This window comes from Varroa jacobsoni, unplaced genomic scaffold (assembly GCF_002532875.2).
Source record: "Varroa jacobsoni isolate VJ856 unplaced genomic scaffold, vjacob_1.0 scaffold_1129, whole genome shotgun sequence".
In the NCBI taxonomy this organism is placed as follows: domain Eukaryota; kingdom Metazoa; phylum Arthropoda; class Arachnida; order Mesostigmata; family Varroidae; genus Varroa; species Varroa jacobsoni.
Genome location: NW_019214031.1, coordinates 422,653 through 447,139, shown reverse-complemented (window position 1 = coordinate 447,139; position 24,487 = coordinate 422,653). Strand labels below are relative to the sequence as shown.

The window sequence follows — 24,487 nt, the reverse complement described above, 5'->3', positions numbered from 1 at the left end:
TCAGTAAGAAATGACGTTCCGAGCCGTCGTGATAAATTTCCAAGCTCTTCAGATATAAACGTTCCAAAGCCGCATGAGAACCGGCAGTAGCATAGGTCATCGATTTGGGGCAATATAAAAAGTTTTGAACGCTAGTAGGGGTTTGTTTAGTGGAAAGAGAATAGATGATAGCTGATCATTGGTTATATTTCAAAAACAACGCCCTGCTGTTCGCTGAGTTCCCTATTCTGTTTTTGTCACCAGTGGTGAATGAATGCATGTCCGTTGTGACGACACTCTCTCCAATTTGGGCGCGCCAATCCGTACGTAACGTACTATATACAATCGTTCGCCAATAAAATACGGCCACTTAGGAATTTCACACATTGTCAAGTTGTATCAAAAACATTTCTGTACTTACGTGCAGTATCTACGTGCTTATGGGAAAGCTGCCTCCCTCTGCTTTGCAATGATAGTCCATGTAACGGCACCGCTGTTAGACGGGCACTTTTAAACAACTTTGAAAAAGAACGTACTCATAAAGAGGTGTCGTGCAATGGCCATCCATGACAACATCTGTCAGCCTAGGGAAGACACAAATTATTTGAGATGTAATATAGCAACTATGGTTACTTCCGTCTGTTCGACGTTAATGGCAGTGCTGCAATCATAGGTTATGTTAAAGTGAATTTTTGTGAAAAGTTGAATGTTTTTGCAATTACATACGAATGAGCGATTGCAAGAAGACCTCACGGAAGAACAGCAACAGCTAAACTCATACAAACAAGGCGACCGTGAAGATAAAGATGCCCTTGTCATTAATAACATTGAAACCGGTGCGCAATATCACGAAGAGATAGGGCCATTTTAAACGCACTAAAAAAAAAGATCAATTCGTAGTAATTTCTCATCTGCATTAAAAGGTAACACAGTACAGAGTCACTGTATACATAAGCACTCTCCGATGCTATATAAAAGCAAACAGTATCATAAACCACCTAAAAATTTCGGCTGAACTCTTCACACAAACGTGTGTGTTTCAAATAAAATGAACACTTCCAAAGTGGGATAGGGTTCGTTCTTAGATGAATCGTATTTACGTAGTAACGCTCAATGCTTTAGGGAACGAACTCATGAGTCCTGTATAATCCACCAGGTCAAGAATTCAAGCGAAAGAATAACGTGGGTCGTGCTTTCTTTCCATAACGCATAAGCTCCACGTTCCATCAGTGGAATTATGGTAAAACATAATTTAGACAATGCTGCCCCAGAAACAGTAATGGCTCCCGGATGAGAAGTACGTTTTCGTGTATGGAAAGCCAGCTTGCTATAGGGGAAAGTGGGCCTTTGGAATGTTCACCGCTTATCGTGTTGAGCCGTGAGTATAGTATTTTGTCGTGGCCTGGAAATTCACGTGACATGAATCCGATCGAAAATGTGTGGCCTAATGCTAAGAATATGCTAAGAGGGCTAGACAAGAAATGACGAACGACTCAGGACCCAAGAACTCAGTGCTCTAAGTGTGGGCCCAAAATGCAGGCATGACGGTGATTGGGTGAAAGTGCGTTGGGAGCACTAGGGGGTAAAGGGCCAAAATACTGACTCAGTGAATGCTTTTTCTTCTATAACAGTTTCGGCAGCATACTTGCGACAGAACCGTATTAGAAAGCAGAGGGAGGCAGTGTTCACATGAAAAAGACCACACGCAGATATTTAATTGGAGTGCGAAGCTATCTTTGATTAAACTCGACAGTCTGTGAAATTTCTGGATGGTTTTTATTTAGATCGCCAACGACTGTATATTAAGTGGCCAAAGTAACAGAGAACATTTCTAAGACAATTCTGTCTGGCTTCAAAGATGCGTTAACTCAAAACTAATGCAAATGGATGAATACTCGTTTCACGGAAGGTAAAGAAAAAATAGCAAAAAATGTATCATTAGTGAGTCGAACTGCAGAATAGCTTTTATCCAAACTCTTTGAGGTGGATGAACCCACGCCGAGACTATACGTTTTTTGGTTACGTCAAATGACCCATATAAGACATCGCAAATCAATATGCGGTGGCAGAATACCGCAGCAAATGATGCACGACAGACAAATAACCAGTGTAAACTTGAGAGTCCATCGATGCCGTTTAAAAGTGCAGTTCTGACGATCGTTTAGTTTCAGTCACGCCGAAGAAGCTTCATAGAAGTACGGCAGCCGTATCACAGATTATCCACAAAGAGACACATTATATGATAAAAAAAAGTTAGATATATGCCATATGAGTGCAACAGAATCAAAGTCTTCGTTTGTCTAGCTCGTTTCTTAAGAACAAAACTACAGGTAGTCTTTGATTTTGCTAGAATCAGAGCGTCCTTATTCTCGGTGGAAAAATCAAGCGCTAACATTATCACTGCCTTGCTAACGATACGTCTGCATTGTGCAAGATTGCAAGCAATCTTCCGGCCAATGTTGATGTTCTTAGCGCTTCGTGTAGTGAAGACGACGTCATGCCACCAAAAAAGGGGAACGTATTACCAACGAAGTTCACTTGCACGTCGTTGCACAAGCTGCTGTGTAAAAAAAATTTTACACCTTTTAACACCAGTCGGTTAACGCAGAGTTAATCACTTGAGGATCTGCAGTACAGCCCGGATTTCGATCCGCTAGAGCACTACGCATCGAACGACAGTCCAATGTTATCTCGATATCACTCGCCCATTTGCGAGTCAGTTCGAAATAATTCGGTGTACCGTTTCGGATTCGGAATTAAAGCGGTAATACCTAATGGTGGGTGGTAGCCATACTGAATAAACGTAACAAACGTCAAAGATATCACTTTACGTATGCGCAAAAGTTCGGTGAAATATAGTTTTGTTTTGGACGCAATCTTAGAAAATTAACTATGAGGAAGGTCCTCATCCCAAAAAATAACGAAATATAGGATAAATAGGCAGATATCGGGATTTAGTCCGTCTTCCTTGTGCACCTATCGGATCTTTTCCTAGTCGAATAAATGTCGTCTACTTTTTTTTTTTTTTTTGTTGTTATAGAAAGTTGCTTCTCCAGTTAATGTATTCCAATTAGACTGATTGTTTCTACTGGCGTAGTTTAGACCTGAAAGTATTGTTATGAGTGAACCGTAGACTTTTCGTTGTAACCGCAACTTTATCCCAAGCTTTACTTTTACAAGCAATACTTTAACGGTTCTCATAAGATCATAATCTAGAAAGCATCGCCCGAGAGTACAACCAAGACTTGCACTGAAACTAACCCTCGAACGAGTGGTGGATTTCAACTCACCAGGCTGTATACTTTATCACATTGCAGAGGCATATTGATATCTTCGAGAGTCGCCATAACCTTGTAGTTTCTGAGGTGCGGTGTCAGTCTTCTTTTATGCCATGCTTCGTAGAATTCAACGACCTGTGCATAGACGCTGGTTCGACATCGCGGCACTTGTTTCTCCGGAAACTTTTCGAAGAGGTTAACCCTGTAGATGTTGTTTGGGCGATCTTTGTGCAGAAAAACGTTCACAACGGGCTGTGATGTTTCCGTACAGTTCTCCAAATAGACTAAAGAAATAAAGTCAGTTGAAAGGATTAGAAAGGCTAGTAAAAAAAAGTTCTACGCTATTTTGTATGTAATACTAGCATTCGAAATCGCGTACGATTTTGGGTAACTTGTGAGAACTGTTTTTTTTTGATATCGTCACAGTAACTGCGAGTGCTTGGAGAACGAAGCCACTTAGTTTCATAAGTATAAAACATTGCCTATTAGTAAGTTATTATGTTCGAGTTTGTCGTTAAGCAGATGTCGTTAAGATTAAGTTAAAGCATTAAAATACTTTCGACATTATTTAGTTGTTTCAGTAATGGAAGCGTTGTAAATTTAGAAACGTCGTGTAGTTCATATATTGGCGTCCACAAAGTCGACTCATTGCAATTGCCGTATTCTGCACTAATCTTGGTGCAAATTTTTTCGTACTAATAACACGTTTTTTTTTTTTTTTTCAAGTATCAAAGACAGTATCAAAGCGAACGTACATTCTTTTGCACATCAAGCCACGGCATTGCATTTGCCTCGACTAGAAGGTCCGGTCGGGTTGGGCCTTGTCGGACTTATCTGATATTTCACCAACAGATTGTATAGTATACCAAAAACCGCTACCCACAACGGCAACGAAATACCTAAGTATTTTACGATTCGACTGTCTTTAAAGAACAAGACTCTTGTAGAGCTTTTAAGGGATCCATTTCTCAATTGGAATTCATTTTGATGGAGTAACGTCAGGGTACCACCCGAATAACTCGATCCGTCGTCATCTATGCTAATCTGTTCCCTACAAATCGAAAGCAACAATACGTCCAGATGCATATAGAAAAATATTCCGAGAATATAGAAGAATGATAAGGCGTATTTTTTACGGTGTTTCATCGCCTAAAAGCCTTGTCCATTCATTACCGATGAAAGAGAAAAAAAAAAAACATCAAAGACAGAGGCAGAGATTCAATGGAAGTAAACACTGGGAAAATGGAGAAGCGATCGCCGCTTCTTACGTGACCACTTTGGTTTTTCTTGCTAAAAAAAATGGCTTTGATGCGCTCAACCTGTGTGAGTTCAGCATTAATCATTTCACCTGTCAGAATCATTGGCCTGTTTCTTCGAAGCTGGAGTACGAAGTGTTCCGTAAAACATGCATTTAAACCCATGAATCTACTTGTCCTCCAAGCACATAAAGGAGATATTCAACGAAATGACGTTTTCGACATATATATAGGCACCTGAATGTTTCGTACCTACTTTTTAAGACGACACGACCTGCTGGCAGAATACGTATACCATAGGATTTTAGGACAAAAAGAAGGTAACCTTTGCCCGCTTACCCTTCGAGTAAAAATCGCATAGGGCAAATGGTAAATGGGCAAACATTCGTTTTTTCTTAGCTAATATTTATATGTTATTTTGTAGAAGTATACACTTGTACATTTTCAGTAAAAGGTAGAGTATGAGAAGAATTTCTGCAAGAAAACATTTAAAAATGATCTATTTCATTTTAAAGATCCTCAGTTCCATTGCGCCCTGTCGCTTCAATTCAGTGCAATCTCGTTCTGAGGTAGCTACTAAAGAAAGACTTCAGAGGAAAGTCATAGACCTTAGCTTGTAGCTAATAAACGCAGCGGTCTAAAAGATACTATTTCGTAGGATGCATAAGAAACAAATAACAAATACAATTCTATGCCAAAGAGAGAACTCGTTGAAAATTAATGTTGCTTATACATTTTTTTTTGTTGTCTATTATATAACTTGAAATATAATTAGCAAGTCTGAAAGTGACAACAGAACTTGTTCATGTACGACGAAATGTTCCGAAGTACAAGACATTGTTGGATGATCAGTTGATTTATCCAATAATGTATGTACTTAGCTGTTCACTCATTATATACCAGATATGGTTTTAATCAAGGCGCTCTTTCCCATAATAGTAAGAATCATAGATATATATATATATATATTCATTATATAATCTTAATCATTGTCTCATAAGACTTATATTAGTCGTTGTTAGCGAAAATAATAATATTGTTTTGTAAGAATGAAAACGATCGTCACGTAGCATCGCGTTACTCGCAGTGAAGTAAGTTGAACTCGATGCTACGAGGTAACGTTTGTTTGTAAAACAAGACAACTTATCAATTTCAGACCTCAACAGTCATGTCTATACACTGTCCTTTTCTCAGACGCAAAGGATTAGGAGAAGACAAGTGTACTTACCGAACTGTTCGTCTTCCTCTTCTACACTTTCGCCCTGTACAGCTGCGACTTCACCTGTCATCAGAGTGGTCATCATAAGTGCGATGAATACTATAACGATCCGAACCGCTATAGAATTCGTTGAAGCTGACTGGGGCATTATCACTGATCACATTGGTATGTCACATAGAACAAGTGGCCGCCGAACGACAGATCAACCGATAACTCACTATGTGACAGATTAGCTTTCGCTTAATGAAGAAATCACGTAAAGGCGCCAATCGATATCGTCACGTTGATAAGATACGAGCTGCTGGCTCTGGTAGTGCAAGTAGGAGTAGCCGACGCGTTAGTCCGCACTTTGTTCGCCTTTGCCGCTTGAGACCAGCGGGCAGAATACGGCCGCAATCTTGTCGGCAAGCAGCAGAGTTGCCGAGCCACGGGCCTACCAACACAATACTCTGTAACGACAACGTAAACAGATATGAAGATCGGGCCAGAACCGACCGCCAGAATGTTGAGTCCGTCCAGTTGTTTTCTCGTTAATGCTGCCCCTCTCTCTCTCTCTCGATTTCTTTGCCGCGAATCAGCCATTCGCGCTCTGCTGATACGAGGAGGATGACTGGACTCAGTCGGAAGCTTGGTCGCGCCAAGCTACTGCGGCTGACAGTACACGCCAATACGCAGATATAGACAGATGATAGGCAGCGAGAACGAAACGGTATCAGGGTGCGTAGCTATATCGTAGCCTTAGCTTGGCAACGCACGCACGCACATATGTATATACATATATAAACCAATAGAGACACGAAAGCAGGCACAGAATTTCGCAGGTCTCCGGCCATACGGCGGTCGAAGGCAGTTTTCTTTACAGCAGATTTGCGGACGAAATGATCGCTTGTACTAGCGGTACGAAAGTTTCCCGCAGTGCTGTAACAGGCAGCAATAACTGTAACTGTCGTAACGGCTGACCAATAAACAAAGGACAGCGGCGTGTTGGAGAATTCCGACAGCTCTTATTTTGCAGTCTGACAAGCTGCCCCAGTCACCCCACTATGAGAGGGCGCAGTGGCAGACTTTGTGTCGGTCTGCAAACGTTCTGTGACGTCAATTATATTTGGCCTAAGCAGGCCTTTCAAGCTTCTATGTTAAATGATTCTCTGTTTCTCGATCGATCAAGTATAGTATTAGTTGAAATGTTACAGTGGTCATTTCCGATATCTTCCAATTCAGCTTGTCGTGTTTGTTTAACGCAGTAGTATTTTCCAAACACATCTTCAGTCCGGCAGTATTATAGAAATCCTTCGACCAATCTACCTGAAAAACATCATCCCGCATTGTGCGTGCGTATGAGATTAATACACACTTTGGCTCGACCTAGAAATCACTGACACACCGATTGTATTCCACGTCTTTTTTTGGTTTGGAGATCTGATCGATTTAATAAGATCAGGAGAAGTGCATTGGCATTCATTGACGAATGAAAGAAATATGCGCTAACTTTGGCCCATCTCGATCGGACGGTCGGGCCACCTTACAACGGCAACAGGGAGAGGTAAAATATGTATACATAAACGTAAGTTATGTTAAAGTAAAGATATATACATGAAGCAGTGAGTCGTTCTTAGTTATTTATTAGAGTAGCTCACACTCTCTTTAATAGCAAAATGTAAAAATACAAAGATTAATTAAATAAAGGAAGGCCTGGGAAGTGGTGTGGCACTTAATACACAAAAAATCACATAATGAATCATAAGAGGTCAGCTACTATTATATTTGGCTTGTTACCAAAGGGGTCCATCGTCTAGCATCATTCAAACTGAGCCTGTTTGGTAAAATTACCTGAAGGCAGGTAATAAGTTTGCAGTACGATTATTCTGAAGATCGATGTGCAAATATTCCCTATCAATAGGCTTCATCGAAGGAGCGTTTGTATTGCTAATTGGTGATACAAGGTTTCCATACGAAAATCCAGTGATCTAAAAGAGCTGAGATGAAACATTTGACTCGGGTTCGGGTCGAAGCGATTTCCTGTTTTCAATCTGTTTACCAGTAAGTGGTGCTTGTCTTACCAGCCATTGCTAGAGCTGCCTATCATATGGCTAGAGCGAATACCGAACATCTGCAAAAACAGCACGGCTGGAACAGTTCACAAGGCACACTTCTCTTTTCAAACTTAACGCTCATGAACTCATGTTATTTTTTTTGTGTGCACAGCACGTCATCCTATTCATTTTTTTTTTTCCAATTTTCTGCAGACTCGTTTCATTTCGTCTATATAGTAATAATATCTATTGAATGAGTGCCACTTGTTAGCCAGCACGAGTTATACAACACAATATGAAAGGTTGCTTTAAAAGCCTTGATGCACTCGCGGCCAGCATGAAGTAGATTCGGTTACGTGAAGCTACGAGGACCTGCTATGAATACTCTAGAAACATGGGACATTTTCAGACATCGTTCTTCAAAGTTTATTAACAAGCGCATAGGTAACGAAGCATACATATGATCGAGATCCCTTCGCATTCGACGACGACGACGAGATAACATATCGTGCTGCAAATTATTACAGGTACTTTTACGTAACACGCCCGACACATTAAAATGACAGTAAAAAACTTTGTAAACGACAGATAAATAACAATTCCATTATGTAATTTCGCCAATCACTACGAGCGTGGCTTGAATTGAGAGTAAAGTTTTAGAGTAAAGAACTTAGATAAGATAGGGATCGACTGCTTCCGTGTTAATGAGTCAGGTTTGCAAGTTTTTCCCGCGTAACTATTGTCGAATCGGACCTATCACAAAGGTTAGCTAACGAACTGCGGATAGAGCCTACGGAGTCACTTTCGCTGACGAAAAATGTCCCCTCTTATGTCGCTCTGTAACAAAGATAATTCAAATATTATATAGAAATGTTGGCATAAATTTTACGGGGCCCTCCCGCAGCCATAGAATAATGCAATACATTGAATCAAAATACTAATTACTAATATATTGCCCTAATCTAGCTAGGCGTTAATGGTTATGTGCCTCTCCGATTTGCTATCTAAATATTTTTCCATACTCCAGTTAGAACGCGATGTAGGCAAATAACTACTGAATTAAGAACGTATCGTAACTCGGTACAAACTTACTGTGTAAGCTATACCGATTGCACAGATAAATCTAAAATTTTGGACTCTATTTTTGGATTTTGTTGATCGTCTGAATTTTTTTTCGTTCAAGTGTCCTTTAAATTTAAGGATATCAAAACAATGCAGGCGGCTTTGAAAGGGGAGGATTGAGGCGATACGGACCTCAACCTATTCCGCAAAAGAACTATACAACTAACGAAGTGTGAGGTTGTACACGAAGGGTGAGGTCACGGTAAAGCGTCCATGACTTGTTTTTTTGGAATTCGGCCCTACCTAGACGGGCAATATTATATAATTTTCGTAATCGTCTTAACCTTTTTTCCAGGACTCAGCATCTATAGTAAAATAAGTCAGAATTAATTCATGACACAATACCTCTAGATAGATAGTCCAAAAAACGATTAATAAAAGCTTGGTTTTCACATTAAGTTTTAGGGTCGCTTTTAAATACCCAGATGATGGCGCGTTCGCTCGATCAGCCCACGCACGCACCTGCGTCTCGTCAAGTAAAATAACGTACTAGAGCAAATTTGGGTCCTTTTTCATTGTGCCAAGGTTCTCCCAGAACAGTCGCCGACAGGTCTGCATTTTCTCGAAATACGGCTATTTCAACACAGTATTTATTGTGGGCCTTTTTGCCTCTAAATAATATTTCAAGGTAGTCTGATATGATTTGTGTGAAATGGCTAATTATTACAGGATCTCTGGGGGTGAGCAGTTAGTGCCCTAACATGAGTTATTTTCCTTCTTCCACGTTTTCAGCCGCATGTATTGTGGCAGGTTAAGAAGGACAAGAGTCGCCTTCAAAGCTCTATGTTCCGTCATGAAGTTGTCGATATCACTTGCGACCTCGACGTTGACTTTTGTGTGCATCTGGCCTACAGGGCATTGTTCCACCTTTTTAATATTGCATTCTCGTTTCGCCGAGAAGCGAAACAAGGACGGAACTCACTTTTCAAAGCTCTTGAAAATTACTAATCACCCGCTCAAATGTTTTTAAAGTTCAGCATCTGGTAAATAGCTTATAAGGACATTTTGCATATAATTACAGGATGCTACATTTGAAGAACTGCTAGAGCTACAGTTTGAGCTTTGTATAAAATCATAAACGCTCTTGCACCGGTTGGGTCTATTAATAGTTTAGATGTTTTTCTGCAACCACTATTAGGTTTCTGGTCGCATGGAGAAAGGGCTTCGGCCAGTTAGTGCCGATGGCCTGCCTAAATTCTCAGACAATATAGTCATGTACTGACGCATATGTTAATCAGTAAACGCCAATGAAAAAACAACGACTATTTGCATTGCTAATACCATGTGCTACCAGATTCGGTTTATTTACAAAAGGTCTTCGTTCGGAAAAGAGGGCTTCGGGAGATTCGAACCACCAACGACAGAAACACTTGGTAAACTTGAGCAGTTTTTATATTGATCTCTTAAGCACAAACAAGTCAAATTGACTTGCTATATACTCTGCCATATGCGAAAAAAACTTAGATAGATAGCACTAGTAAACATAATAAGTCAGGCATTATTCCAGATTGACCTTCTGCATTGGCCCAAACGAGTAACCCAGATTGCTTAGTCGCAAAATCTCAAAGTCAAAAAAAGGACCTACCTGTCTTATGTTTATTGATAACTCATATGTGATAAGCTGAGTTTGTAGAAGCAATATTTTCCTGAATGGAAATAATTTCCGCGAATTTGCTTAATGCAGCTATATTCAGCATTTGGATACGTGAAGGTTTCCGCTTTTGTGACCTTTATCCTGCACAAGAAGTTAGATCTATCTTTGCAGTAATACATCTGTAACGAACAAGAAAGCCGAGACTGTTGCGACTAATACTCGCTGCGCGTACTCCTACGTTCGGCATCGCCAGCGGCCGTATGTTTCCTAATGTAGGCCCATATAAGCTGCCTGATGTGGTATCGTCGCAGGTATCCCGATATTCTTTCTGATGTTCGTCGCGATTGGGCCAAAAGTACCTAAGGCACACTAGCGTTTCTTCGCTTCTGAAGCGGCACGAGCACAGAGCGGATACACGGTTGACGAAGCATGCTTCTTTGACGTTCTCAGGAAGAACTTAAAGCCCTCAGTAACCCCAGCCGATCCACCATAAGGCGTTTTTCCAGGAGAAAGGTATCAAAATTTTCATTCAATTTTCGTGTATGCGCGCAACGCACGAAAAAAGGGGACTTTCATGGAAGCCTCTCGAACACATGGTAATCTGTAGCTATGTATGTGGAGCCGCCGCGTGCGGGACCTCACCAATTTCAATCCAGGACTATGGCTTTGTAGGTTACGGAAGGTCCTTTCTTTGATCAATCAAAATCCATTTTTTCGAGATAGTGCTTCGGCCAGTATTGACAAATTTCAGCTACGGAATCCCTTTTCCTGCCGTGAAAAATCAGGTAAAACGGATGGTGGAAGAGTAGCTTTGATTACGTTGTTACAAAGACATGAAGCGACGAGATACTTGCCGCGTTCTTGTTGCCCAGTCAACACGATATCCCACTTTGTAGTTGGCGCCTAACCCTGTCGTATTTTTTTGCCTACAACGAACAATGACGCTTCAATGGGGCAATTTATTCGGTATCAAACAGCCCGCATATATGAACTGCTTTTTGTATTGTTTTAATTTAAACACTGTTAATAAGTTCCCGCGAATAATCGCGGCTCGAGCTCAAAAATTATTGCTGTTTTCAACTTTGACACAAAATATGTCATATTTAGAGTTTTGGCATTAAATACTCGGTATGCTAAATTATTGGAGAATGATGTATATTCGTAAACTGGCTCTTACTTCAGTTTGTTTGTTTGTTTGTTTTTTTTTTTCTTTTCAACTTAGTTCAGTTGTCAGTCTAAGGTTCCAGTGAGCTGTATATCGAAAGATTTGTTTTCGAGTTGACTGCGAACAAAATCCGTTGATTTGCCAGGAAAGATAGCATCATAGTAGTTGCCTAAACGATGATACATTGTCCCTATGTATGCTTTGAATCCATCGAAGACAGTAATAAATAAGATGAGATAATATTTACGGCGGTTTCGGTTAAAATTTCCAGACATTATGGCAAGGAAATTTAATTTTTACCATTGAATAGCTGGTATGGCAAGCATGTTACATGTATCTCTCAGAAAGCCATCGTTCGGTACGATATGATCAACTTTCGAGCAGTAGATATAACACAAATCGGTAACGTAGCTAACGAAATCGGCTTGCTCGAAGTTCAAGACTCAATGATGTCGAATAGCGTTACGTTATCATACTTCACAATTGAAGTTTATCATAACCCATAGGCTTTCAGACAGTATCAGATGGAAGAGTTTTGTGCTAACTTTATGCAGGCGCTCTCAGGTTTTTCGTCCAAGTAGAAAATGGTTAAGCTATTTTTGCTCATGTATAGTAAATTCAATGTCTCTATTATTTGATCAGAGGATTTGCTTAGTACACCCTTTTCTATAAGTACATGGCCTTTCTTTTTCAACTTGGGCGCTATTTCCCACTCGATCGCATACCTGCTGAAATGATATCTACTAAAAGGCCTGGAACCATTACGTAAGTGTGAAGTTCGGCATTCCGCAATTCGATAGGGAAGTACGCTTCAATTATTAAGTTGTATGGGCTTTTTCACAGTCTCCGTATCGATTGAGTGACTACAAATGTCAGTCAAAGAAAACACAAGCATTTCCTTATATATATTACATTAAGTTTCCTAAACTATTCACTGTATATATGGGTATCTTTACACTTTTGGGGGGAGTCAAGAAAAGCTGATATAAGCGGCTGCACTGGTATCGCTGCTTGGTATAATAGGCGACGGCATTTTTTTCTCGGTGCATATTTTCGAACACATGTATTATATAATCGCAAAATTATATAAATCGCAGAGATATGTTGTTGAATTACTGGAAGGGAACGCATACTGGACAAAAAGGAAAGCTGCGTACTTTCGACAGGCATGTCATGTCAATGTAATGTTACAGGTGTCAGTAACATTTACCTATTGGCACACCATGGTGCATTTGGCACCATCTACGCACGTCTACACCGAATAGTTAAGGTATCGTAATGGTAAAATATTCACTACCTTTTAATAATATCTAATCACTTCATTTTTCCTTGTCTGTCGTTAATTGTCAATTTGCTTTGTTGCCAGATTTACTTCATCTGTGAGTCTACTGTTTATAAAACCGTGAATCTACTTACCCTTGGATAGCACCCCGTCTAAAGCAATAGTCGACAACGATGTGAAAACAAATTTAGAAACGTTTAGTTAATTAAAAACACTTCTAATATAAGCATGATTAACAGGGACGAAGATGAGCCTACTGCAGTTGGTGAAACATACTAAAACCTCAATTAAGTATTTTCGAATAAGGGAAACTTCAAAACTAAATATAGTTATTATATTTACGCCAATATATTATATTACGCAAACGCCAGGAGCGCTTCGTTATAACTTTGTAGTCGAACTTCCACTGTTTTAGGACATAGACATGTTTACTAGTACCTTCTACTCGTGTATGCCTAAGGAACAACTGATTTATTTATCCAACTTACTTCTGGTTTGTGTGTCAGCATTTATGGAATCATTTGGCCATTAAATTAATTGGAATGTAGCAAAAATGTACAGGTTCAATAGATTCTTCAGTGGACGACACGTTAACTACCTGATCTGAGCGATGCTGATCTTAAATTCGCATTTTCGATCAGACCGTTTTTTTGTCAGGCTGGAGATTAACCGTGCGATGTAATGATAATACCTTGTACGATACAAGCAGATGTAGACGTCAATTAGTTGAACTTAATGCACTCGGGAAGATAAGTTGCAACGCAACCTAGAACACTAGAATGCCACAAACGTCCGTAAGAGTTACGCTTTCGAGAATGTGACGTTTCGTCTTACCGACGAAGAAACGGATGTAAAATTTATAATGTACTTGATAACTATGATAATCGCCGGAGAGATCAGCTATTTTATAAGTTGGGTTAAGGATTTTAGTAATCGTGATCTTTTTCCAGGTGACCTATGGTCAATCTAAGGATTTTTAGGATTAGTTCAATGAAAGACAAGAGAATACTCTAACACCTTCTCCATCACTCATATTTTCAAGTATTCCCTATTGTTTCATGTCTTCGACTCGTTGCGACATCTGATGTTTCATCTATTTCGCCTTACAGGATTTCCTATAGAAATAAAAATTAGAAAGGCGATCGGCTTGTACAGCTTACTACAAATCACCCAGGCGTAGCATACTAAAAGCTGCATCTAACGTTTTAAAGGATTTCTGTGTTTAATTGACTTAACCTGTGTTGAAACGGAATTTTTTCGAAACGGCCCGAACGATAGACGGGCAAAGATTTGGAGTAATTCTAAGTCCTTCTTTTAAATACTGGACTGTACAGTTTTCGAAGACACCTGATCCATATTTTGTTGCACTGCGGTCAGTAGAATGAAAACAATGTAGTGAAATTTGAAATAACGAACAGATCGTTTTTGTAATGAACTGCAAAAACGTATAAGTAATTGTTTACATATTCAATAATGGCAAACGTCAAATTAAGGCAAACGAACTACTTTCTCTTTTACAAGCGAAATTGACCTAACTTTAAAATTAGTAGTAGAAACATTTGGCTCGTAAATACTCAGTTCTTTTAGAAACCTGTGAATAAAAACCAGTTAAGCTTACTCTACAAAAAGGAGTTCTAAAGGGAAGACGTCGAGAAGGCTTTTCACAGAAGCAAAGTTCGGAGTGTAAAGCCTTTGCTGATCAAAGCCGGCATTTCACGTATAAAAGGTATTACATAGTTATAACTTGCAACTTGAAAACGCAACAATTGAGTAAAAAGTAAGTAACCGGTAGATAGATTGGCTTTAGGCAAATTGGAAATGCGCTTGGTGTATTTTAGGCGCAATCTGCGAAACTTGAATCAACAGAAACTCTGTTTGGAGCATACAGCTCAATTTTTACCGCCAGTCAGAGGGGATCAGGCGAGAGAATGGCATCGCCTCAGAGAAAAATCGAGTCCGATGGCCATTTCGAGTGAATTGGGTGATGGTAATATCTGGAATAAACATCAGGAGCATCTGTTACCACGAGATATTCACCAAAAATGAAACAATGAACGCAATCCGCTATTTCGCATCCCTCAACAGGCCCATAGACTGCTGGCACGGTAATCGATAGCACGCAACCTGGTGGCCGCCTTAGACGTTATCACCTTGCCCCGATTACTTTCTGGCCTGAGCACAGGTGTATTCAACGTTGGCTTCGATCCGCTTATCCTCCCATTCCCAATCCGTGTAATTACAGGGCTTTACATTCCCTAAGTAGGGCAACTGATGGGCAAGCACATAGCCCTTGCTTTGACAGGCCATAGATAGAGAAATTACATATGGAAGGGCGAGTAGTATAATGTTGACTATGAAAAAGAAAAAAGGGCCCTTGAACACACGCTGAAAGGTCGTCATCCTAGCCTCTAACTAGTACAAAACTTATTCATTTTTAACGTTTGCCGTATTCGTTTATAAGAGCCTTATAGCTTTATAATATTGCAGTCCACCTGCCTCACGTACCGATGATCCTTTTGCGTACGACTAATAGATAATGAAATCTGCACATGAAGAAAACTAATAGAACATGTTTTATGATCTAATAGAGATTATAGTTTTTTTATGGAACGTTCTCTTAAATAGTAAGGAACACCATTAGGAACTATAAGGAACACTAAGCGCAAACCTACACACAGAGATAGCACTCTGATAGATGGACAATGAATTCTGGACAAAGGCGTCCAATAAGCGAACCGCAATGAGTCAGCCCGATGTACCAAGTTGCCTAGTACTTTTCAAGTACACATGGTTCGCACACTTAAAATTAACCGCTCAAATATCTAAGTTTTACGTTAGCATCTATTTATCGTCGGTATAGTTATCCTTTGCAAACGTCCAAATCTTAAACTGAGCCATAGTCTAAAAACAACAAAGGCAAATAGCTGCCCAATCATGAATAACTTTAAGTAACTATTAAATAATGCACATACAGTAATAAGTTATGGTTGATAGATAGACTTTCTTCTGCAACTTCCGATTGTTTGACAACGCGACACAGTGCAACCAATGCACGGGACAAACAAAGATAATGCTTAGTTATTTCAGAACAAATTTCCATAATAAATTTCATTTAGATTTCCAATGTGTGTCTGCATTATTTTGATAATCAAAACTGCTGCAGTACATGATTGTTTGTCAGAAATAAAAATTCAAGCGTCAAATGCGCATGAGTATCATTTTTTTTCGGTGCGCTATGTGCGTCTGGACATTTTACCATGTAAACAGGCTGGGGCTTACCATTGCTTTTGAGTAATGTTCAACGTCCTTCTACGGCAGGTTTGGGCAACAGATCACGTTGTTGACGCCGCGCCCGCTGGGTTACTTGTGGGCCCCCGTGGAGTTTTGACCCACTTTCCAAATTTCCTGTTTCCCCGCCTAACGTATTATATTACAAGGTTGAAGATGAACATTAGTAGACCTTCTAGGAGACACAGGATCTCAATCCGATCACTACTGCTACCATGAAAAAACAAGACGTGCACAGATGTTCAGAACTTCTGAGCATGAAAAATCCGAGTGCAACGATGGCATGTCCGTATTATTATGATACTTCAAGTTCAGTGCTAGAAACGACAATTGTTTCATTATTACGCATCACGTGTATCATACAGTTATAATAATTGTTGTTATAGTTATCATTATCCAGCTAATTTGTCACTGTGGAAATCCCTTGTGCTGTTAAAGCCTTTCGGATATAAAATGGTAATAACTGTTAATAAGAAGTAGAATTGCATGGCCAGAATAGAGGCTTATCGTTAAAGTTTGATTTGCCAAAAAACGTAGATTGCATCACTGTTTGGCGCTATTTCGACCCGTACTAATGCCGGGTATGTATACTAGTTCGCATAGGTTTTCAGATATTTAGATTGCGATATCTATAATCTGGGATCTATAACCCAATAAATTCAATATAACTACTTTTTGGTTTTAAGCTCCTCGGCACTGATTCATCTAAGAATACCTTCACAAGCCAAGTGCATCTCTGCGCTAGGCTTAATAAATTTAGAAGAAATTACGTCGACGCTTAGACCTCAACAGGTCGGCGAAGATCCATTAAAAGCAATGATGTTCTCTTTTGATTGGTTTGAGCTCATTCCTGTTGTGGAACTCATAAATTCTGAAAATCAGATGCTATTTAGGATCTATTCGATGTGGTAACGTCCATTTTCTGTTATATGTGACTGGTACACAGGCGACCTGCAAATAGCCTATGCTATATGGAAATCCTCCAAGGATTCCAGAAGCTCAGACGAGCGGCCAGACTAAACTGGTGACGGTTCAGTAAGCAGACGATTCCTGGCAGAAGCTAGGCGCGTTAAGTGAGCTCATTTGCAACCTTGCTTTAAGCCTGTCCTTAGAAAGTCCTAATTGTCTTTGTATGCTCACGTCAATAATCACCTTGGGATGCAGCCAGATTCCACTTTGGGTTTACACAAGAAAACCTTAGACGGCAAATAAATGTCCATTGCTTTTCAAGGCTATAGCCCAGAAACAAGTTGACTGCATACAGGTATTGTTCATGAAACTGTAAAGTACATCTTGCCAATTCCGTTATTAACGCTGACCAAACTTCTATGCGCCTAAAACCAGTCTTCGGCAACAACAGATCACTGTGGCGTTTTCAGTAGGGGTAAGGCCCATCTGGCAAAAATATAAATTGAAACAGAGGAAAGGAAAAGAGTCGAAACTCATCTCTCTTCTATCTTCATCTCTCAACAATAGTGTGTCTTTGCTCGACTTTGACTTGATGACATCACACGCAAGAATAAGATAAGAACTCGAATTAATATCTGCTTGCAAGCCATAAATGTCTATTTATCTATAGACTGTCATCCATGTCGTCGAACTCATTTAGATGTTTTTACTAGATAGTCCAAACAAAATTGGCCTTCTGTACTCCAAAAAGGTAGGGGGCGGTCGACTAAACGTTTTAACGTGCAAACTCAATAATGTGTTTAGTAAATTCCGCTTCTTCTAAGTGTTTTTGTTAGATAACGGATCCAGATCCTTGCCTATTTGCCTTTGAAAGGAGATGGCGAAATGAGGAAAAGGGTTTGGCCAAGGGGAATCCAAACTCATAGGAAGCCCTCACCCCAAAAAAGTCCTCTTGCTGATAAAGCTCTTCTTTTTTGACAGAGGCTTCAAGAATTAGAAGTGCCGCTAATGAACACGAACAAGTAAATCTCTAGCGCGAATGTCCAAATAGCTCGAGACAAGAGTGGTCGCTTCCGAGGTGGGTTATTTCTTACGACAACATTTGTTCACGATTCTCAAATGTGATTTAGTCTGTCCAACGCTGGTCGGACTAGAGTGTCGGTTGGTGAGCCAATTTACTTAAGACTGTCTATGTTGGGCTGCCTCTGCAACACTGTTTTTCAGGTAGGTATCTTTCGACTTTGTTACGGTCACAGCGTGCAATAATAATCCCGTCGTAAACAAAGCCGTCATAGGGGACAAATCTGTGGGGAAATGTGTTTTAGACAAGGCATGAAAGAACTCATCGACGTTTGAAATATAGCTTTTACGAAGGTGGGAACCTCACAGGGGTGCCTAGCTGAAGGCCGTGATAAACAAAAACGATGTAGTAGCACTATATTTAATTAAACAACAGTGAGCGAAGGATATGTTACGAACGATTTCAAAAAAATGTATGGTGCCCGTCTGCGATTCCACAGCAAAAAGTTTTCGGCCTCGCTGTCTACTGTAGAAGGCCTAGTGCTTCGATAGAAAATGAAGCTTTCGGCCTTTCTGAGGGTTGGAGGACAAGAAACAAGCTTTGTGGTGCTATTATATGATAAAGGGATTATGCTGTATGTTGACACGCATGGTCTTCCTAAAGGGCTTTTATATTAGTGCAGATAACGTCTTGACGCTTATGCGAACGTCCTATACAGAACGTTCCGAATATGAGTGGCCTTAACTGCTGGTTGATAGCCATGAAATAAATGTATCATAACCATCCATTATTCGACTCTGCTGTATGATAAGGCCCGTGGCAACCGTACCGCCGCAGGAGGTTGCCAGTGTAATGAATTGCTAACTAAAACGGTGAAATTCTCGATTAATAACCTGCACGTGCTTTCCGCGATATAGCATCTATATATATATATACATATATATATATATATACACCGACCAACGTATTCGCGTGACACATAGCCCAGGTCGATCATGCTATCGAGAAACAGTTGCGTATATTTATTTAGACAGCATTTTTCAATAGTATCGTCGTTCATGACGACTGGAAAAATGGTGTTATTTAAGAGAGCTGGTTATTCTAGGTGCGTTCATAGGCTACTCGGTCGTTGCTTTGCTTAAAAGACCCGAACACTGCTGGAAACAATTTACTGAACGACGAAATTTTTCGTCTGGCCTTTATATAACAAATGTGTATAATAAGACGTACTTGGAACTCGCTATTTCTTAGATGTCGACTAAAACCAGCTGTTTATGGCCGTTTCTAGGTAAAAATTATGACATTAATCTTTTCTCCAAATGCCCACACAACGGCAGAGGTACTTTTCGAAGCTATCTAAGAAGATATATTTAATATAATTGGGAAACATTAATCCTTTTGCGTAACGCGACCGGTGTCTCTTATTCTATATGCTCAGAGTCTGCCGCGAATTAAACCTGCACTGCCCCTACTATTTAATAGTAAATTAATTTGATCTCTTGTTATTAATTTTCAGTTGATTTTTTTTCTATTGTTGTTGCGCTATATATTAAATAGGAAAAGTTTAAACTGTCTGTTTGACTCCTGTCGCTTTCGGGCAGGTGGACCACATATTCCACCATAAAAATTCAAAATTACGCTGACGCTGCAAAACAATAATTTTTAAAATAGAGGAACTAGTTTAAGCTGTTTTCGGATGTTTTCAATCTAGTCCACTATCGTTAGTTTTACAAATGTAAGTAAATAGAAAAAAGCTAGATTTTTCTTATTTGGATAGTATATTATGACTGCCCGTCTGGCGCCTTCTTCCATATTAAGGTAATTAGCTAGAGTGATTGGAGCAATTAAACTGAACGTTTTTCGGCTGGAGTAAACGTTCCAAACTTGGATCCGTGCCTCCTGTCTCCTTGTTTCAGACATACAGACAGACAAATACATATCTGATGATAGGCAGTGGATTTTGAGACAAAGCGTTTTTCAGTTTTTCTGTGTGGTCAAATAAAAACAAACTTGGTAAAAGTTATTATAACGTATTATCATTTCCAACAACGGTTACTCATTTTAAAGCAGCTTTGATGGGGTTTGTCTTCTGAATCGTTTATGCACTAACGAACACCCGCTTTGGCCTACGAAACTTTTCAAGTGTTAGAGATTATAAGTACCGTGTTCGATTAACTCGTCTTGCCATTTGTCAAAATCATGCACTTGCTAGCCTGATCGCTAAGGTTACATGCAGTTATGATCGATTACTTGGTGTAGCTGTACGTCGCGTGCAAACGTGCATATTTTCCGATGAGTCCAGTATTATCAATAATATATAATAGCTATCTCAAAACGTCAAGCTTCACTCAACACTGAACATGTGTAGTATAAGAAGGTGTCAGAGATGCCATCGGCCCCAATGCCAGTGCAGTTATTCTGTGGAACGAGTTCCGGTCTCATTTTTGTAATGTTCCTTGTGTGAGGTGCGTCGACTCCTGCTTATTCCGACTGCCTCACTGATTGAGAACGAAAAACGAGCTTACATGAGCGTTTTTCGTTCGACTCCTAATTCACGCTAAATTTTATTGGAACGTTTTCTCAGTAAAGTTTACGCTTTAACTAAGCGGCATCGTGTCGTATAATACCAGCTTCCTCATATGCACCTTCGGTGTACGTGGATGGATCATGGCGAATATGACGACGGAAAATGACGAGGTGAGCGGGTTCGTTTCGTCTGTTCGACCACTAGGCCACAATATTTAAAATTTTAAAGAATTAGACACGGCAATGTACACGATTTCTCATGTATTCTAATTTTCGCTACTTGGGCTTTTTTTGCGCGAGGAAATTTTTATTTACCACCAATGGCCAGTACGCGTTGTCGAAGCAGTGCTTACGATTGCAGAAAAGCGTATGTTTTGCTGATGTATGTGCACGACACTTTCTACATTCCTACATACTTAATACTCGTGCAGAGAGGGCCAATTCGTACCCTGCCGTATACTTCAACCGCGGTTGTGATTGCATCTCTGGGTCGTCAGCGTCTATTTGCGACGTCGACGAAAACAACAGTATAAGCTCACCTCTATACGTATTATTATATTACACATGAGATTGTTTACGTTTGAATAAAATAGGCCAACGGAATCGCTATTGCCGACGGCAAAGACACAGTAATACAACAGTCGCCGTCACAGCTATGTTAATATTAGGCCAATTTAGGATCGTCTCTAAGTAACGCGGCAAAGAAGAGGATAATGGAACAGGGAGAAAAGGATAGGCATATGTACTCCTGCTAACCGTGTGCGACTAGAACAAACAGCATCCGCGAAACAGAAGTCGTTTCCGTTCACAATGATCTCATTACAGGTCGTCGTAGCCGCAGAAAACGTTAGCTACGAACTATAGGGGTCGGATAGTAAATGTGAAACACACAATTAGCACACATTAAAGGCTGGCTGACAAAGCAAAAGCAAAAGCTGTAAACAAGGTGAATAGGGGGGCAGCAGCAATGCCAAGATAGAGGGAAAATATAAAAGAAGTACTAAAAAGATATATGAAAAGGTAAAAGATGACAAGCTTGAAAAATAAGGATGTCTGAGGAAACGAGACACTGCAAAGAGCCTAAATAAAGATCAGATGTTTATACAGATATAATTAACTGCACACTGCATAATGGAAAGGTAGCAATGTCGCATTGACAATGATGTCAAACAAGGGGCCGTAATGCGTGACTAGTTTCGATTCCATATGTCTTGTTTTAAGATGTTTGTAAAAAACAAATTTTACGTAGATACCTAATTTTTGTCGACGTCAATCGCCATTGAAGGGAGCCGCGCGCTGGAAACTCTCTGGATTATACAATATTATCGCGACATGGGCTTCATACGCATGTACTGAAGGAGATATCATCTGGCTAAAATCGTTCCCTAAAATCAATAAGTGCGATATAAAACGCTTCTTTAAATGAATCAGCGTAGAAACTTCGTACAAGAAATAGGTACGGTTCAGGCATAACGATAGTGCATCGATGTGGCCAATTGCGTCTTTGTGCCCACTATGCCGTTTACGTAACGATAAACCTTTCCGTGCCAGTAGCGGACCTATTTAATCTTTTCTGCAACGCATTTTCAAGGCGCTCCGATTTGAAAACGAGGTGAATTCAATTGAAAGCACAACCCAAGAATAGTTCGAAGCGATCCTATGTTTCAATAAAAAAAATCTGATTTTATTTTACCTCTTGTATAAATTTCACGCAAAAATTCTATTGCAACCAATGTATAGAACTTTTAATTGTTTGTACAACATTTCTCGCACAATGTCAACAGGAAATCGTTAGTCGATGTCTCCGTCTGTAGGCAAAACATGCGTTGTTTGTTTAGAACCTGATTGAAATTGTATCTGGATGCAAATGACTATGCTATCTATAGATAATCTCTTGAATTCCTATATACAATTTATTAGTAGCAATTTCAATCTCTACCCTCGAAAGTCATTTATGCTAGCCTTTTCCAACCGGCATAAAAAGGATCGCTGTAGGCTCAGACTGACGCGGCAAAAAAAGTGGTCTCCCCTTAGTGATGACACTGATTATCTTAAGGCAGCATTTAGGCATACAAATTACTTGGACGTAAATCTTTTTCCTAAGCTATTCCTAAGCAAATGTTTATGACACTACTTCACAGGGTGATGTACGTTTATTTCGTAATGTGACGTGTTAGATATATGGCGCCATTATTTGGAGGCACGTTCTGCAACTATAATTTAGATCTATGTTAGGATCTATGGCCAAAGCTAGCAAAACGGCGGGCTTTGTAACAAGGATTTTGCTTAATATACATGAACTAAAAAGGACAGGCAGACGAAGGCTTCGGATGTTGGTCACCAGGTTAATAGCGCTGTTTGATTCCCCAATTAGGTTCGAATCGCCTGCAGGCTTCAAGACAAGTAAGACATAAAGAACGGCTGCACTGCGAACTTCCCAAGAATCCAGAAGAGTCTATACGTGAGCAGCCATTTTCGCGGTTCGAGCACCTTCAGAGCATTTGAACGTTGAAGGGAGGAAACGGTTATGGAATAGCGGTCTCGAACGTTCCAAGGAAGCCCTCCGGCGTATGTCTCTATTGCGATCAAGAGGCAAAGGACGACTCTGCCCCCAAATTACTAACCTGTTCCATTTTTGAGGCTACAATGCAAGAGCCAGAACGAAGTGGATTAGAGAGGGTACGCCTTTTAAAACAAAATCCCTTCTCGAATTTCTTAAAACAGCACTATCGGAACTTATAAATTCATGTATGCTACCACCGGGAGGTGGGAATGCGGGCCGCCCACGGCCAAAGAAGCCCTGATGGAGAAAAAGAGCCTCGGATGGTAGCAAAGAATATGATTTATTCCCAGAACCTTAACGCGACTAGAATTTTGGGTCCAAAGTAAGTGAGACATAGCGCATCTAGTGAGGCGAAGAACCCAGAAGGAATTTATCCGTAAGCACTTACCACTTCTGCTAATCCATAGTTCGGTTCAATGAAGTTCTGAACTGGAAGGATGTGGAACTTATGGGACGGAGGTGCGCTAGTCAGTGTTCGCCTCGGAGAACTAAGCTCAGCTATCGGGGCTAAATCTGACACTACGCTGGGGACGTACCCCGCCTCCAACAAAAGATAAAATCATGAAACTATCAAAGCTAGAAAAGTTAGCAGTTTACCTTGACCACGCATAGTGCTGGAGTCGGTTCCATATTTACAATGAATAACGTTGTTTGCGAATTATATTTGCAGCATATTTAATGCATGAGAAGCATCTCAGAACAAGGGCCCGAGACCATGGGCGAGCTATTTTATGCAATAATAATTATGGTGCCAAACAAGAATTGGTTTAACAAACTATATTAACCTATCTAACCTTGTGACACTGGATATCAAAGTTCGATTTTCAACTTTTCATTATACCGAACCGTACCAGCGTTTGAAGTCGACCACGATAGAACGTGCCGTCAGTATTGTACATTTACATATTAAAATCAACGTCCTACAATTAAAATCGGTATTCTAATTCGATCTGTTACGGCCTAACGTTGTTAAAACCAAAAATAGCCGCCTCACTGTGTAAATGTTAAGCTTCTATAAAACCTCAGTTCCTACAGGGAATACCACCCAAAATTTAGTTTTCATTTGTAAAAGCTCCGAGGGACACGGGTGTGGGTGGAGTTATGCTAACACGAAAAAGCCGGAAAACAAATCCCACATTATACCTGCCAAACAGATTTAGGAGTTGATGTATTAAGTGGATGTGTAGACCTAGAATATTTTTCTGTCCTACTAAGGCTTTGTATCTCGAAAAACTTTTGTCCCCTTGCAGAG

At 40.1% G+C, this 24,487-nt stretch overlaps 2 protein-coding genes and 2 long non-coding RNA genes across 4 annotated transcripts in view; 2 read left to right on the top strand and 2 right to left on the bottom strand.

The window, feature by feature from the left end:
* Positions 1-6,223, bottom strand: part of LOC111266927 (uncharacterized) — a 19,325-nt gene extending 13,102 nt beyond the window's left edge. Inside the window, exons 1-2 of the mRNA XM_022844788.2 lie at positions 5,742-6,223; positions 3,270-3,541 (exon numbers count right to left, since the gene is read on the bottom strand). Of these exons, the coding sequence (XP_022700523.1) occupies positions 3,270-3,541; positions 5,742-5,880 (411 nt within the window). The 5' untranslated portion in view covers positions 5,881-6,223. The remainder of the gene's footprint in view (positions 1-3,269; positions 3,542-5,741) is intronic.
* Positions 686-24,487, top strand: LOC147752618 (uncharacterized). Its single transcript, XR_015313601.1, has 2 exons — positions 686-815; positions 23,047-24,487. It is a non-coding gene; the product is annotated as an uncharacterized LOC147752618 (long non-coding RNA).
* LOC111266928 (prolactin-releasing peptide receptor) overlaps positions 809-24,487 on the top strand; it is a 102,937-nt gene continuing 79,258 nt past the window's right edge. The window contains exon 1 of the mRNA XM_086971136.1: positions 809-902. The gene's annotated coding sequence lies outside the window, so the exon portion shown is untranslated. The remainder of the gene's footprint in view (positions 903-24,487) is intronic.
* LOC111266932 (uncharacterized) overlaps positions 8,081-24,487 on the bottom strand; it is a 37,003-nt gene continuing 20,596 nt past the window's right edge. Inside the window, exon 4 of the long non-coding RNA XR_002684329.2 lies at positions 8,081-8,602. This is a non-coding gene — a long non-coding RNA (uncharacterized LOC111266932). The remainder of the gene's footprint in view (positions 8,603-24,487) is intronic.